The sequence below is a fragment of the Rhipicephalus sanguineus genome, chromosome 11 (genome assembly GCF_013339695.2).
Source record: "Rhipicephalus sanguineus isolate Rsan-2018 chromosome 11, BIME_Rsan_1.4, whole genome shotgun sequence".
In the NCBI taxonomy this organism is placed as follows: domain Eukaryota; kingdom Metazoa; phylum Arthropoda; class Arachnida; order Ixodida; family Ixodidae; genus Rhipicephalus; species Rhipicephalus sanguineus.
In genome coordinates, this window is record NC_051186.1 from 38,339,111 (window position 1) to 38,355,853 (window position 16,743).

Genomic DNA, 16,743 nt, shown 5'->3' on the forward strand with positions numbered 1-16,743 from the left:
GGATACACTAACACTCCCCCGGCGTCTCAGACGCCAAAGGAAACGGCGCAGCTGTTTGGGAGCGTGCGAAAAAGAGGAAAGCCCCGCATTACAGGGCCCGGAAAGGGCTCTGTAACTTAGGGCAACGCCACCTGTTGAATTTGTATATAATGTCACCCATCATTCCGTTTAATGAACCGAACAATCTATATGTGTATATTTGCTTAATTTTATTGTATCATGGTTTTTATTGTGCACTGGAACTGTAGAGGGCTGATACACATTGGGTGACATCAAGGACATCATCCAACAAGTTTCACCAGTCGCTATATGTCTACAAGAAACAAATCTAGGTGCGAAAAACACCCACTTCCTTAAAGGATTCACTGTTGTCCGGAAAGACCGCGAACACTCTAGGCCGCCTATCGGGAGGAGTCGCTATAGTTGTACAAGGCCGCACCCCTACCCGATACATTAAATTAAACACTTCTCTGGAGGCTGTGGCTGTCACTGTTGTAGCGCACAAAACCATCTCCATCTGTTCACTGTATGTTCCTCCTCATCAACATATCACTGCCCTCGAACTGCACGGCCTCACAGCACAACTGCCAAGCCTTTCGTTTTAGTCGGAGATTTTAATGCTCATTGTACTCTATGGGGCAGCGAAAAAACAGACAAGAGGGGGCAAATGATTGAAGATTTTATTCTATCAAACAACATTTGTCTTTAAACACAAGCTCACCGACCTATTGTTCACCCAGCTCTCAATAAATTCAGTTGCCTGGATTTAGCGTTGTGTTCACCGTCTCTTTTACCGATTTTAACTGGGAAGTTCTTGACACCTCTTATGGAAGCGATCATTTACATGCGATCATCAACCTAACATCAAAACCTACCCACCATTCCTACTAAACCACGTCGCTGGCTAGTACAACGCGCGGACTGCCTCGGTTCAAAGAAAATGTGAATCTGGAACAGGTCTTCTCATCAAACCTTAATATCGATGAGATAAACTGACAAGGTTCACCGCAATTCTTGTCACAGCCGCTGAAAAATCCATACCCTAGTCGTCAAATAAAGTACGAAAGAAGTTAAAAGACCTGGTGGACTCCGGAATGTACCGATGCAAAGAAACTTCAGAATAGGGCCTGGGGTGTCCTGAGAAGGTACCCTACTTACACAAACGTCGTAAGTTTTAAACAGGCCAAAGCCAAGGCGCGATACATCCGTAGGCAGCAGAGAAATCATCCTGGCAAAACTATATATCTGGGATCAATAGTTCAGTTCACATCCAAAATATTGTGGGACAAGGTAAAGGAAGTTCAGGGGAGATTACACGCCGTACACTATACCCATACTTACGAGCCCCGGGCATACAACAACATTACAAGAACAAGCAGACATTGTAGGTGTACACTTTCACAACGTTTCTAGCTCAGCGAATTACTCCGACACGTTTCTGAAATACAAACAGACTGCGGAGAAACAGGAGACTGCCAATTACAGATAACTCAAACGAAGCTTATAATTGCCCAATAACATTACAGGAATTAAACAGTGTCCTCCTTAATGGTAAACAAACGGCCGTAGGCCCTGATCGTATTCACTATGCAATGTTGGCACACCTATCTCCGGCATCAACAGAGGGCCCTTCTGAAATTATTCAATAGAATTTGGGAATCTGGAATAATGCCAGAAACAGTGGAAAAATGCAATAGTCGTGCCGTTTCTAAAATCCGGAAAATCCCCCACATCTCCCAGCAGCTACAGACCGATTGCCCTAAACAAGCTGCTGGCAAAAACATATGAAATCATCACAAATATCAGACTGACATTCATACTCTACTCCATAACTAATAGACATGCATCAGTGTGGGTACAGGAAGGATTGCTCGACCACTGACCACCTTGTCCGACGGAAACATCACATACGAGAGGCATTTCTGTATGAGCAGCACTGTATGGCGGTTTTTTTTCGATTTAGAAAAGGCTTATGATACAACGTGGAGACACGGAATCTTACTTGACCTCGCAGTTTGGGAATTCGTGGGAAAATGCTTAATTGCCTGGCCGATTTCTTGACAAATCGAACATTCCAAGTACGTTTGGGCACAGTGTTATCACGAACATTCACCCAGGAAAATGGTGTACCGCAAGTTGTATCCTCAGCACCACTCTTTTCATAGTGAAAATGAATTCAATCAACAAGGCCATACCACCCACAATAATGCACTCCGTATACGTCGACGGTCTTCAAATCGCCTGTCGTGCCTCCAGTCTTTCATCCTGTGAGAGACAGCTTCAAATGACAATCAATAAGCTACGAAATGGGCCGACCAAAATGTTTTCGCTTTTCGACACAAAAAAACTACCCGCTGTCCTCTTTACACAAAAAAAGGGGAGTATTCCCTGGACCCAGTTCTCAAACTAAACAACATCGAAATGCAGGTAAAACAAGAATATAAATTTCTAGGAATTACATTTGACCGAAGACTTAACTTTCTGGCACACATAAACACACTGAAAGCCAAGGCAAACAAAGCACTCAACCTCCTCAAAGTATTATCCCATAAGCACTGGGGCTCCGATCGTCTATGTCTGCTGCGTATTTACCGTTCCGTTGTGCGCAGCATTTTAGATTACGGTTGCGTTGTCTATGGCTCAGCACGAGATTCATACATAAGTCGTCTAGACCCTGTGCATAATCTTGGGCTGCGTTTATCTAATGGCGCTTACAGAACATCGCCCGTGCAAAGTCTGTACGTAGACTGCAACGAGCCTCCTTTGTGTGATCGACGAGCATTACTAGCCATGTCCTATGTTTTAAGAATAAGGTCATCCCCCCAACACATCTGCTACGACATTGCCACAAAGTGTAAGTCACGCTTACACTACCTAAACAAACCAAACTCAATTAGGCCACTTATCTTACGTTTCGAAGAGTGTTGTCACAGGTATGCCATCCCTGAAGAGGCACTAAATGTCGCAATAAAACCACCAAGACTACCGCCATGGTCCGATTTCGCGCAGCTCTGCGATTTGTCATTAAGCCATCTCAAGAAAAGAGACACCCCATCAGAACACCTCATCCTAGAATTTCGTGCACTTCAGGATAAATGTAGGGATTACGCCGAATATTACACAGATGGCTCGAAAACAAAAAACCATGTGGGTATTGGGATTGTGACTGGGGAGAGTGCCCTAAGTGTGAGAGTACCTCAGTGTATTTCCATTTTTGCAGCTGAAGTTTACGGCTTGTATGAAGCAGTCCGGAAAATAATCGCTGGTAAACACAGGAAAGGAATCATATACACCGACTCGTTAAGTGCACTGAAGGCCCTGCATGCTAAGTCCGAGTGTGAGCCATTACTTGGCGACATCCTAAACATGGTGTTCTTAAATAGCAAAGAAATTTCTATCCGTTTCTGCTGGGTGCCAAGTCATGTTGGTATACCGGGCAACGAAAAAGCAGATGAATACGCCTCCTTGGCAGCACACAAAGCACTCACAAAAATAAAAATCCCGCTGAAAGACAGCCAAAGAACAATTCGTCAAGCACTGTTAGGCAAATGGCAGCAACAATGGGACTCATGCACAAATAACAAGCTCCATCTAGTTAAGCCTGTACTTGGAGAATGGAAGACCTGTCGTCATCAAGAACGCTTTGTTGAGGTCATTTTATGCAGACTCCGTATTGGCCACACACACCCGACACACAACTTTCTACTCACAAAAGAAGAACAACCAACATGTGAAAAATGCCAACAACCGTTAACACTCATACACATCCTAATTTCATGCCCCGACGTTGAAACGCAGAGACAGAAATATTTCAGAAAATTATACAAACAACACATACCTCTACATCCTGCTCTGCTTCTAGGAGATCAGCCTTTAGTACCGTTGTCAGACGTGCTGAACTTTCTTAAAGAAGGTGACTTTTTAAGTAAGCTCTAAGACTGCATGATATCACTGCCCCATATTTAATACCTCGTGACTGGCGCAACATAGCCTCAGCTGCTTTTGCGCCATAAAAACCGAATTAACAAACAAACTAATCTTTTTCACGAGGATGACCGGCGCAGCCCATGGGCTAGCAGAATCTTGGATGACGCCCTTGGCCAGCATGTCGTCCACCTGTTCAGCGATCACCTTGTGTACAGATGCGGACACGCGGTATGGTTTCTGCCTTATGGGATGCGCGGACCCCGTGTCGATCCTGTGGCGAGCCCGCGTATTTGGAAGACGAATTTTGTCGTCCTGGGGGAAATCAAACAATGAAGCATGCTTGCTAAGGACGCTGACCAGGGCTTGACGCTTTTCGGAGGGCAGTGCTTTGTTGACCATATTCAGAAACGATGAAGAGTCTTCAGGGACACCAGGGCCGGTTTCATGCGCTCGGCCTTCGAGCGAGGCGTCATTACTTAAGGCGTCTATGCCGAGGCTGGTATCCGCTTCAAACGAGGTGAGTCGCATACCGCTGGGTAGCACAACAGACTGGTTTGATAAATTTGACACCCACAACGCACTTGTTCCACAGTCCAGAGAGATAATACAACGAGGTGCAAGTACACCTTTCTTCGCAATGACTGAAGGCATGGGCTCAACAATAGCATCAAATGCTTCGGTGTCGACACCAACAACAGTAACTTGGACGCTGGACAATGAACGTGCCGGTAAGACGGAATCTTCAAGGACGGCGAGGGTGCGCGAACAGGTAGCAGGTTGGTCGGCAAGAGGAGAGAGGAAGAGCTCGCTAGTACCGCAGTCAAGAGTGGCACCGCACTGTTGTAGGAAATTTAGTCCAACAATGACATTATGCGTGGATTTAGCGAGCACTGCGAGTTCGGCTTGATACACGTTATCAGAGAAATGAACGTTCGCGGTGCACACACCATGGGGTCGGTGCAATTCTCCACTCACAGCATGAAATGTGCTATTGTTATCCCACCGAAACATCACCTTACGGCCTAATTGGATTTTGAAGTCCATGCTGATAACGGAGACACTCGCTCCCGTGTCCACTAAAGCCAGCGTAGTAACATTGTCCACAGAAACACAAATCTTGTAATGACACATGGTGACTGGCGGAGGCATTAGGGTGTGTAGCTGAAGATGACTGGCGACCTCACCTCCATCGGTCGCGCCGCCTGGTTTCCCGGTGCCCCGCAGGGGCGTCTGTGGAAGCAGGCGTTTGGTGTGTAGCGACACCACGGACCCGAGCTAACGGGGGGGTTTCGACCCCCTCCCACGCCTAGCCGTGCGTGGCATTGCCGTGTCCGGGGAAAAGGGGATCCTGGGGGTTGAGCCGACGCCGGGTGATTGGACCTTTAAGGCCCCCCGGCAGAGGCAACACACCCCTTTGGCCCCGGCTTCACGTAGACGGCACCCCTGGGCTGACCCACCCAGGGGATATCGGCAGTCGCCTTTTCCTGTCTCTCTCTCCCCTCACATCTTCGTCTTTTCTCCCACTTTTCATCTTTCCTGTCTTCTCCTCACTTCTATTTACTTCCGTTTTCCTGGCGGCGAGGGTTAACCTTGTGTGTGTGCCCTCTCTTGGGCACATTATATTTGGTTATAGTGGCTTTGTACAGCTGACGTTGGCATGCCTTATATACATCTAAGTGCTGTCGCGTCCCCATGTTGGGCTCCATGGTGGGCGGCTGGCATAGCTGCCGAATTCATACATAATTTATGGCTTCCGCTTCCTTCCCCCGACTGCATGATCGTCCTCCTCTCACAAAGAGAGGGCGCACCGAAGACACCTTTTTTCAGAAACCAAAAGAAATTTTCCCACGATTCCACATAATCCACTGCAAAAACCTTGAAAAGAACGCAAGAACAATTTCTCCTTTTGTCGTCTCAAGATGCCTGACCGATACACTTGGCCAGGGTTATAAGGTGACAAGAATGGCTAGTGGTGACCTTCTCCTTGAAATTCAAAACAAGACACAGTTCGAAAATCTCTCCAAACTCGTCTCTTTTGGAACGACACCTCTTTCTGTCACACCGCACCGTTCCCTTAACAGCTCCCGAGGGGTAGTGTCCGACCAAGATCTACTCGACCTGACAGAAACTGAGCTCCTCGAAGGCTGGAGTGAACAGCACGTGATAAATGTACAGCGGATCAAAATCAGGCGCGATGATAAAGAAATCCTCACAAAGCATCTAATCCTCACTTTTGGCACAAGCACACTACCAGAACACATCGAAACAGGATACCTGAAACTAAAGGTCAGACCGTACATACCGAACCCGCGGCGTTGCTTCAAGTGCCAGCGCTTCGGTCACGGCTCCCAGAGCTGCCGTGGCCGTCAAACCTGTGCCAAGTGCAGCTCAAACGAACACCCTAGTGACAACTGTGCTGAAACTCCCCACTGCGCAAACTGCGATGGCGGACACGCAGCGTACTCTCGCACGTGTCCTACATGGAAAAAGGAAAAAGAAATAATTACACTCAAGGTAACAGAAAACATCTCTTTTAGGGAGGCGCGCCAACGCCTCTCTATCGCACAGGGTCATTTGTACGCGGACGTGGCACGCAAGGGGGCAGTGCCACAAAGGTTCGCGGCGACCGCACGTACCACGCACAGTGGACGGGCGGTAGCGTCATCCGCCCCCTCAGCGGAAGCAGCCCGTGCTGCTCCGCAACCAAACGGCAAGCAGGCCTCCGGATCTGCAGGCCCAGGGCCTTCTGCTCAGGCAGAGAGCCCGAAAATTCCAACACCCGTGCGCGTAACACGCGAACGGGCATCCAGCGTCTCTACCGAGGCGATGGACACAATGGCAAGCCCAACGGCGTCTCAGGCGCCGAAGGAACGGCGCAGCTCGTTGGAGCGCGCCAAAAAAGAAAAAGCCCGCATCACAGGGCCTGGAAAGGGTTCTGTGACTTAAGGCAATAGTTTTTCAGTACACACAGCACTAATTTACACCCAAAATGGATACACAAATTATACAATGGAACGTCAGGGGTCTTCTTAGAAAACTCGACGATATCCAAGAGCTGCTACATGAACACTCACCAAAAGTGCTGTGTGTACAAGAAACACACTTAAAATCGAAAAACACGAATTTTCTACGCCAATATGTCGTATTCCGAAAGGACCGGGATGATGCTGTCGCGTCATCTGGTGGCGTAGCCGTCATAGTGAACCAAGGAATTGCATGCACCCACTTACCAATCCAAACGTCCCTTGAGGCAGTGGCTGTTCGAGCCGTTCTCTTCAACAAACTGATCACAATCTGCTCACTGTACATACCCCCGCACTACCAGCTCCAAAAACATGAATTCGAGTCCTTAATAGATCAACTTCCAGAACCATTCCTGGTACTTGGAGATTTAAATGCACACAACAGTCTATGGGGTGACTCTCGCTGCGATGCGCGAGGTCGTCTGATTGAACAGTTCCTTCTCTCTTCTGGCGCATGTCTCTTGAATAAAAAACTACCAACATATTATTGCCTTGCAAACAGAACATTCTCGTCCATAGATCTCAGCATATCGTCTCCATCACTTCTGCCCCTAGTTAAATGGAAAGTTGTCAATAATCCTTACGGAAGTGACCACTTTCCAATACTCCTGAACACACCAATTACAAATGAATGTCCCCCTCAGCTTCCAAAATGGCAGATCGCGAAGGCCGATTGGGAACAGTTTCGGAAACTTACACTGTTAAGTTGGACGGACATGTCTGCCTTAAGCATAGAGGCAGCTGTAGAATACTTTACATCATTTCTGATTGATGCCGCAACCAAATGTATTCCACAATCAAGTGGACACTCTGGAAAACGACGAGTTCCATGGTGGAACAATGATTGCAGAAATGCGCGTAAGAAACAAAACAAAGCATGGAATTTGCTTCGCGACTCCCCGACAGCGGAGAACCTTACAAATTTTAAGATTATCAAGTCTCAAGGCAGGAGAACGCGCCGACAGGCTAGAAGAGAGAGTTGGCAAAAATTTCTATCAGGCATCAACTCATACACACAAGAAGGCAAACTCTGGAACATGATTAGTAGGGTAGAAGGACGACAAACACATTCACTGCCTCTAGTAAACACACAAGGCGACAGCTTAGAAGACCAAGCAAACTTTCTAGGCGCACATTTCGAACAAGTGTCCAGCTCGTCGCACTATTCCGAGGCTTTCCAACGCTACAAGACAACAATAGAAAAACAGAAATTAGAGCGCAAATCCACAAAACACGATGCGTACAACAGAGCTTTCTCCTTAGCTGAGCTGCAGGCATCGCTAACCTGCTGCAGTAGTTCCGCCCCAGGCTCCGACCGTGTGGTATATGACATGCTGAAAAACCTACCTGCCGAAACGCAAAAAACCTTACTTTCCTTGTACAATGCCATCTGGTTTTCCGGCGAGATCCCCTCGTCTTGGAAAGAGGCGATCGTCGTTCCCATTCTTAAACAGGGCAAGGATCCATCCTCCGTTGCGAGTTACAGGCCCATCGCACTTACAAGCTGCCTGTGTAAACTTTTCGAAAAGATGATAAACCGCCGACTTATGCATTTCCTGGAAACAAACAATCTACTTGACCCGTACCAGTGCGGATTTCGCGAGGGTAGATCCACCACCGACCACCTGTTACGTATCGAGGCACAAATCCGTGACGCATTCGCCCACAAGCAGTTCTTTCTTTCTGTGTTCCTCGATATGGAAAAGGCTTATGACACAACATGGCGCTTCGGAATACTAAGAGACCTGTCCCACCTTGGTGTACGTGGTAGAATGCTAGATATAATAGAGAGCTACTTGTCGGATCGTACGTTCCGTGTCCGAGTAGGAAATGTTCTATCAAGACCATTCCTTCAAGAAACCGGAGTGCCACAGGGTGGTGTACTTAGCTGTACACTCTTTATAATCAAAATGAATTCCTTGCGTCTTTGCATCCCACGGAATATGTTTTATTGCACATATGTCGATGATGTACAGGTCGGCTTTAAATCATGCAACCTCTCGATGTGTGAGCGGCAGGTCCAGCTAGGTTTAAACAAGATCTCTAGATGGGCAGACGAAAATGGCTTTACACTGAATGCACAAAAAAGTACTTGTGTTTATTCTCCCGAAAGAGAGGCCTCCATCCCGATCCAGACATTGGGCCTACATGGACAGCGTCTGTCGGTAAAAACGGAGCACAAGTTCCTAGGGCTTATCCTAGACACGAAACTCTCCTTTATAACACACATCAAGTACATAAAACACAAGTGCATAAAAACAATGAATGTTCTAAAAGTATTGTCACTGCACTGCGTGGGGCAGTGACAAGAAATGTCTGATGAATTTGTATAAAAGCCTCATACGCACTCGCCTAGACTACGGGGCAATAATCTACCAGTCTGCGACACCAAGCGCCCTAAAAATGCTTGACCCTGTCCACCATCTAGGCATTCGGCTATCTACGGGCGCCTTTCGCACCAGCCCCGTCGGAAAGCCTCTACGTCGAATCGAACGAGTGGTCACTACACCTCCAGAGATCTTACCTGTCTTTTGTATACTTCCTGAAGGTGAACGCAAACAACGAACACCCCTCACACACTACAATAAATGAGTTGTCTGCTTCTGAACTTTTTCACAACCGTCCTTCGATGAGACAGCCGTACTCACTTCGTGTGAGGAGCCTAGCTGAAGAAATGGGTGTGCCACTTCTCGAACACTGTCTAATGGCTCCCGCTGCCTATCTCCCGCCGTGGCAGTGGCAGCTATAGAGTGCGATCTTTCTTTCGTCGAAGTTACCAAGCATGCGCCACTTGCACATATCCGTACACACTTCCTTGAATTACAATACAAGTACCCACACCCTGAGTTCTTTACAGATGCCTCAAAGTCTAACACTTCTGTGTCGTACGCAGCCGTTGGTCCATCCTTTTCCGATTCCGGTATTCTGCACCCTGATTCCAGTATCTTCACGGCAGAAGCCTATGCGATACTTGCGGCAGTTAAACACATAAAACAGTTAAAACTACAAAAGGCAGTGATATACACGGATTCATTAAGTGTAGTGAAAGCTTTAAAAACTATGACAAAACACACAAATCCGGTCCTTGTCTCGCTCTACTCTATTTTATGCACGATCTACTCACTTAAACAACACGTCGTAGTGTGCTGGGTGCCAGGGCACCGCGAGATACAAGGCAACGTGTTGGCGGATCAGCTAGCAGCATCCGCCCACGAAAACAGTCCCAATACAGCCGTAGCTATCCCTCCGCTAGACTTAAAACCATTCCTCAAAAGAAAGCTCAGGGCCTTTTGGCAGAGCACATGGGATAGGCATACACAAAATAAACTGCATGTTATCAAGCCGCAACTAGGTAATTGGACACCAGTATCAAAGTCACGCCACACAGAAGTTACACTTTGCAGACTTAGGATTGGCCACACATACAGTACACATTCATACCTTTTGTCCGGAGGCGATCCACCGTTGTGCGACTACTGTGGCGATCCTTTAACCGTACTTCACACCCTACTAGCAATGCACAGAACTAGACGCTCTCAGGAGAAAGCATTTTTCATCTGCATACCTGCAGTACCCACTTCATCCTGCTATGTTCATTGGCAGAGAACCCCTTTTTAAATATCAGTCCCTCTTTGAATTTTTAAAAAGTGTACATAATTTCAACGTTATATTTCCAGGCGCTCCGTAGCGCGGCCTCGTGATTGAGGCTGCTGCTACGGTTTCCATCAAAGGAAGCACCTGCCTCCCGGCCTTTGGGATCAAAGGCCTTGAGGAGGCACTCGTGCTCTTATCCCGTTTTTCACTTGTAAATACCATGATCACTCGTCATTTATCCCACAACCATAGATCACACCACTTGTCACTGCCATAATTTTAGACTGTATACACATTTTTTTACGCTTCTTTATAGCGCGTGATTTTAGGCCTCTATACAGCCACAATACACCCTATCATCGTATCACTGGTCATCGCTAACACCACATAAAAGACATGGCGCTCTTTGGCCACCCATGGCCCTTGCGCCAAAAAACCCCATTAATCATCATCACGCTGACCAGCACATTTTCTAGGCTCGGCTTGCTCTTTCATTTGACGCAAAATAGCTGCAGCAATCTAAAATTTTTGTGTCAACATCCCTTTAACGTACATGATGCGTTCTTTGAGTCAAGTTGCTCTCCTGTGTCTTGTCTTGCCTTGCCATTTCTCTTGGTCAGAGAGTGGGCACCAATTGCTAGAGTCAAGTTGCTTTGTCTGCATTGCATCTCTCTGTGATTTGCTCCATCAACAGCCTGATGCTTACAGTACCGCGTCCTCTGCAGTCGAGGACCGTGAGGCACCAGGATTTTTTTACTTGGGGGAGGGGGGGGCACCTACTACAAGTGAGTTCCGTCAGGGGGGCAGTGAGGTGGGGAACCCAGGCGTTGTGTTTTGACTATGTTCGCTCTTGGGGGGCAAGTGGAGGGGGAGGCGAAAATTTTGGAGGGGTTTCAGCCTCCCCGGGCACCCCGCTGGCGCCGCCCCTGCAAGTAGCTGAGGCTTTGGTTGGCAGCCGCGAACAGGAGCAGTGCATTGACCATGAGCTCGTCATATGTGTGCGATGCAGCCAGAGCAATGCTCTCGCATTTTAAAAAAATACTTTGCATATAGTACATGCTTGAATTTTCCTCTTGTAAGCTGTGGTAATTATTCACGCTGCTGTAACTTGTGCTGCCCACTTCAATACCCTACCATGATGTCGTGCAGCTTCCTGTTAATGCACTCTTCACATACTCGCTTTTACTTATCAGTTGGCAAATACTACAGGCCAGTAGCATGCTATTTAGTAGTCGAGTAGCACGGTATACCGTGCTACTCGCCTGTAGTATTTGCCTATTTGGTAGGCATCCAGTGCACGTTTCTAGTAGCTACGGTGACGTGGCTTACTTTGAGTCCCGACATTTCAGATTTTTATCGGGGAGGCCCCACCTGTCTGGTACAAAGCGCAGCGAGGAAACAATCACCGACTTCATCGCCGGCGAGTTTCGCAAGCACGGACTGGACACAGTCGAAAAAGTGCCCTATCGAGTTCTGCACCAGTACCCGGACCCAAATAACCCGAACAAGGTGGGGCTGATCTGCTCGTTCTGATATCTTCACGTGCTTTTCGGGGCTGATTGTAGCTGCTGGGAATGGGCGATGCAAGAAACAATATAGCAGCACCGTTGCACCAAAACCACTTTTGTTTCCACGCCGTGAAAACTGTCGGACAGCAAAGCTGTAAGCATGCGAGTGTATGTGATTGGCTAGCAAGATCACATGGTGGTGTAATTAACCCAATTATTATTAACGCTCAATTTAGTTTCGTTTTGTTCAGCGTGCTCATGAAGGGCCGCCCCTAAACCACCCAGAGGTTGAAATTTAGTTGTGGTGTTGCAGTTGTGCACGAGTCTACAACGAACACGTAGTCGTGTGAATCTTTAGAAGTGGTGCCATAATAGCGGAATTACACGCGTTTGATGATACGAAAGCGGCCCTCGCTGGTTTCGCTTTTTCCTTCGCTATGCTCCATTCGTCAGCTTGTGTCTCCTCCTGGCTGAGTGTTCCTCCTCACACGGTGAGGAGGAGCAAGCGCGCGTACCTACGAGCGAACAAACATGTGTTGTAGATGACGATCAGACTACATGTGGACGTCACAGCGAACATTGAGGAGATGAGGAATGTGCACGGAGAGAATGGATTGTTTTTTTAAATATTTGGGGCGCCCGTGGCTCGTAGCACTACCGTGTTTGGCATTGTTGATCGTGACGGCATTCTGAACTCAATGCAGGTTTCTCCGACAACCATAGGAGTGCTCACAGGAGGGGGGGAGGGGAGAGGGGGGACGGCTGCGCCTCTCTCCTAATCATCGAAAGGAGGCACCAAGTCTGCCTCACACCTTTCCTCAGTTGGATATGTCCCGTCATTGTTTAATGTGCATTGTTAGGTTTTTGGCGATAATGGCTGCCGAGTACTCCTGATGTTGCATTCCAAGAACTGTTTACTTCCAATCTTTACTCCAGAAAAACTGGGAGCCAATGGCAGGCTGTTGTTGGCAACTCGTTATCGCTTCATTTTAATGTTTGCATCCATTGTGTAGCTTTTTTTGTTTCGTGCTCTACCAATGAGGGGGGAGGGAGCAGGTTGCTGAGGTGAAACTTTGCATCCCCACCCTCCTAATGGAGAACCCTGTGTACGCCTGTGGAGACAATCTCTCAGATTGCACTTCAATAGACCAATGCACTGATCTCATGGTCGAATGACTTCAGTTCAGTAAGCCATTGACTTGCTTATCACAGGTGCAACTGGTGGACGCCAAGGGAAAAGTGCTCGAAGAGGCGAAATTGAGCGAAGACCCTGTTCCGGGGGACAACCTCGACGGTGTAGTGCCTGGTTACCTCTCGTATGCACGTCCGGGTACAGTTGAGGTGGGTGCTCGCACGAGCTTCTGATAAGCCTATGCTAAAATGCCATCCAATATACTAGTACCTCATGATACGTTCCAACTGTAGTGCAGTTCATTCACTTTTACTCTAGATAATGAAGAGGTTAAAAAAGTAGGGATAAACATATATGTACAAAGACGGGTACCGAAATCTAAAGACTTGCCTCCCATTAGGAATGAGTGGGAGGCACTCAATCCTAATTACTGGAGTCACTGGTTAACATGTATTTCAAGAATACAAAGCTATTATTGCTAAAATGGTACTGATATATGATTACATTGAGCGCAAATAATTACGGAAGTTTATGGAGGTTTGCATGTGCTCACAGGTAACGACAACCTGATGCCGCTCTAAGGCATGAAGTAGCAACTAGACTGCATGTTACTTTACAACTTGTATATTCTCTTAATTATCCCAGTAACTTCTTTCTGCTAATGTATTACAAGTGCAAAAAGATGTGTGTTTTAGATGGTGATGTATGCAAGTGCTGCACACAGTGTTGCGATGCCTGAATTGCTCGTGTGAGCCAAGCATTGTTCACGCTTCCTTATTAGGTGCCTTTTTTTTTCATTATGTGGGTGTTTTTTAGAGATGTGCACTGACTGCTGAGAGCCTGTGGCTTTTTGCTGCAGGCGGACGTGGTGTACGTTGGCTCTGGCACGTACCGAGATGTGGACATGCTGGAAGCCAACGGAATATTTGTTAGAGGGCGCATCTGCCTGGCACGATATGGCGGAGGGCACCGTGGCGGAAAGGTATGTTGTTTTGCATATTTCGCAGAATAGTTTCAACTAAAGCGTGGAATAGACTCACGCCTTATATTTTAATTGAGGGAAACTTAAAATTAACATATGCTTTCTGTGCTGTGGCCTGGCAAAGTGATGGTTCGAGGTAAACACTCTTTTATGAGATTCCTTCTTTGATTGTGTTTATGTGATCAGTGCTTACATCCTGATTAGCGAGTCAAATATCAATAATTAAAATGAACATAGATATAAGAAAATGAATCTGAACATTTTCTCATGGACATCAGCTTGATAGCAAATTTATGACAGGATGACAGGAAAGACAGCATAACTGCAGTCTTTTCTGTCATTGCGTTAGCTACCACTTCGAGAATTATGTGTAGTAGTTTAAGCAAAGGCTATACTGCCGTGGCTGCAATGTCACCTGCAAAAAAGCACATTGCAGACGTAAACACACCACTCACTTTATCAAGCTCATGGTCCTGTGAAAGGCACACCACGAGAATATGCCAGTTATTAGTTTGCTTTTTGCTGACAGGTGGTGCCACAGCCAGCAGACCTCCGTGAGTCTTATCAATGCCACATTGACGTGGAGACAGTAGGCAGTGTTGTGACACGTACGGTCGAAGAACGCCAATCAACACAACTTTCACTGCTGCAGGTGACCGTGTGCCAAGAACGTGGCGGTGTCGGAACCATCATCTTTCTGGAACCCACCTTGCCGAATGTGAAGGAGTTCTACCCAAACTCGACTATCGTGGATGGCTCGGCACTGCAACGAGGGGCTCTGTTCACGTTTGCCGATCCCGAGACTCCGGGCTACCCGTCAGTCGGTAAGCAAGTGCAGGGCTCCCCTTGCACAGCTAAAAAAAAGTGTTAAAGGAGTACTGACACAATTTTGAGGCATCGCAAAAGGGAGATCTTTTGTTTGCTTGACATGCAGTATTAACACACTCGACACACCGGAGCCAGGAAGCGTGTATCCAAATATTTTAGTTTGGTTTTAACATTTGCGTTGCCCAGCATCTGCAAGCTAGCCCCACTGCAATGGACATTATCGTGACGACTTAACACAGTTCACTAAGTTTGTGAACTCTGCGTTCTGCATGTGGCAGAAATCGCCGAAATCGCTGTTGGAGTCGTCATACGACAAATCACTCTTGTTTACATGCACAACGTGCAACTGACAGCATACGACTGATGCTGCTGCAAGGATGCCACGAGCTGCTGTCCACACGTGACTTAGGCCTATGTTGGAGCGTGTTGACACGTCACTGAGAAACTGCGTCCCCTTGATGTCGAAACTGAAAGTTGCCTTTTAAGGCAGTGGTATTAAAAATATATTCAATGCATTTTGAGGCACCATGATACTCTCTTTAGGGTTCTCGACAACTGTATTTCTATTTAAAGCAACAATACAAAAATTCCTAAAATTTGGGTCAGTACTCCTTTAAATGCAAGAGCATTTCTTTGCCTGCAGTCTCTTATACCCGTGCCACATGATCACAGAAAATGGCATCAACTTCCTAATGCCTTAAGATTTATTGCCATTTGCACGGTGCCACATGGACAAATCAAATGGCATTCGCCTTATTGCCATTCGTCACCTAATGCCTTCGCGAGAACTCATTCAACTCATAAATGTGTACTCTCGACACTGAAGCTTAATATTGCTCACTGCAGTACGCATAAAATATTTGAAATAGTGTCTATCGAGTCAAAAATATTTTAGACATGACTTTTAGGAAATCTCGTGTTATTCCGAAGTTGCACTATAGGGAAATTCACATCAGAATTTCAACTGCTTCAATATGACAGGCACCGTGTCGGATTCTAGGCTTCAGATTCAACATGCAATGGCCAAAGTTGCTGTGGTCGGTTGCAATGCTGTAAAGAACAGCAACAGACTCAAGCTAATGGTACCATAGTATGCTTACTGCTACCTTCCACTAGCCTTGAATGCAGATTAGATTTGCGAAAATTCATTTTCATGTTTTATACTGTGCTAAAATTACTCACTTTAAGAGTCGCTGTTATTGACATCACCAGGTCAAATGCCATTACACAGTTTGTGGAATCTTGGCTTCTAGCCGCTCTACACTAGGACCCATATAGGTGGCGCTTCAGTGCAGTCTGACGCAAAACATCTGTAAGGTGCCCTGCAATACTTTTCAGCATGACCAGAAAATGCTGCCGATTGGTAGTCGAGGCTCCTGAGAACACACGAGCCAAACATTATAGCGCAGCACGTAGCCTGGAATTTACTATTAATTCTCCAAAGTCAGCTAGAAATCGTTCCCTCTTCTCTCTACAAATGATGCCATATACCCAAATTACTGCGCCATATACCCAAAGTCCACGGCCATTGGCTGATCTGAGCATCGTGATCTGCATCGTTACCGTGGCCGCCGCAGGATGCCGCCACGTGCCCGCACGCGCATTCGCAATCACACTGAAAGTAAGCCATGCGTTCGAAGAAAAAGATGGAAAGAAAGTGCACAAGGTCACAACGCATGCTGACCAAGGGATGCATCTTCTTGCCCCCTTGTCATCCCCCTCCCTGCGTAGCTTTCAGCGCGCTCACTA

General features: G+C 47.0%; 1 protein-coding gene across 2 annotated transcripts in view; it reads left to right on the forward strand.

The window, feature by feature from the left end:
- The window catches only part of LOC119374961 (N-acetylated-alpha-linked acidic dipeptidase 2-like), a 40,856-nt gene that overhangs the window by 9,694 nt on the left and 14,419 nt on the right, over nucleotides 1–16,743 (forward strand). The window contains exons 1-4 of one of the 2 annotated variants that reach the window (XM_037645156.2): nucleotides 11,903–12,053; nucleotides 13,265–13,393; nucleotides 14,044–14,166; nucleotides 14,819–14,990. The exons of the other annotated variant lie outside the window; for it this stretch is intronic. Coding sequence (XP_037501084.2) covers nucleotides 14,089–14,166; nucleotides 14,819–14,990 — 250 coding nt within the window. The 5' untranslated portion in view covers nucleotides 11,903–12,053; nucleotides 13,265–13,393; nucleotides 14,044–14,088. Of the gene's footprint in view, nucleotides 1–11,902; nucleotides 12,054–13,264; nucleotides 13,394–14,043; nucleotides 14,167–14,818; nucleotides 14,991–16,743 lie in introns of those variants that run through there. 2 annotated transcript variants of the gene reach the window in all.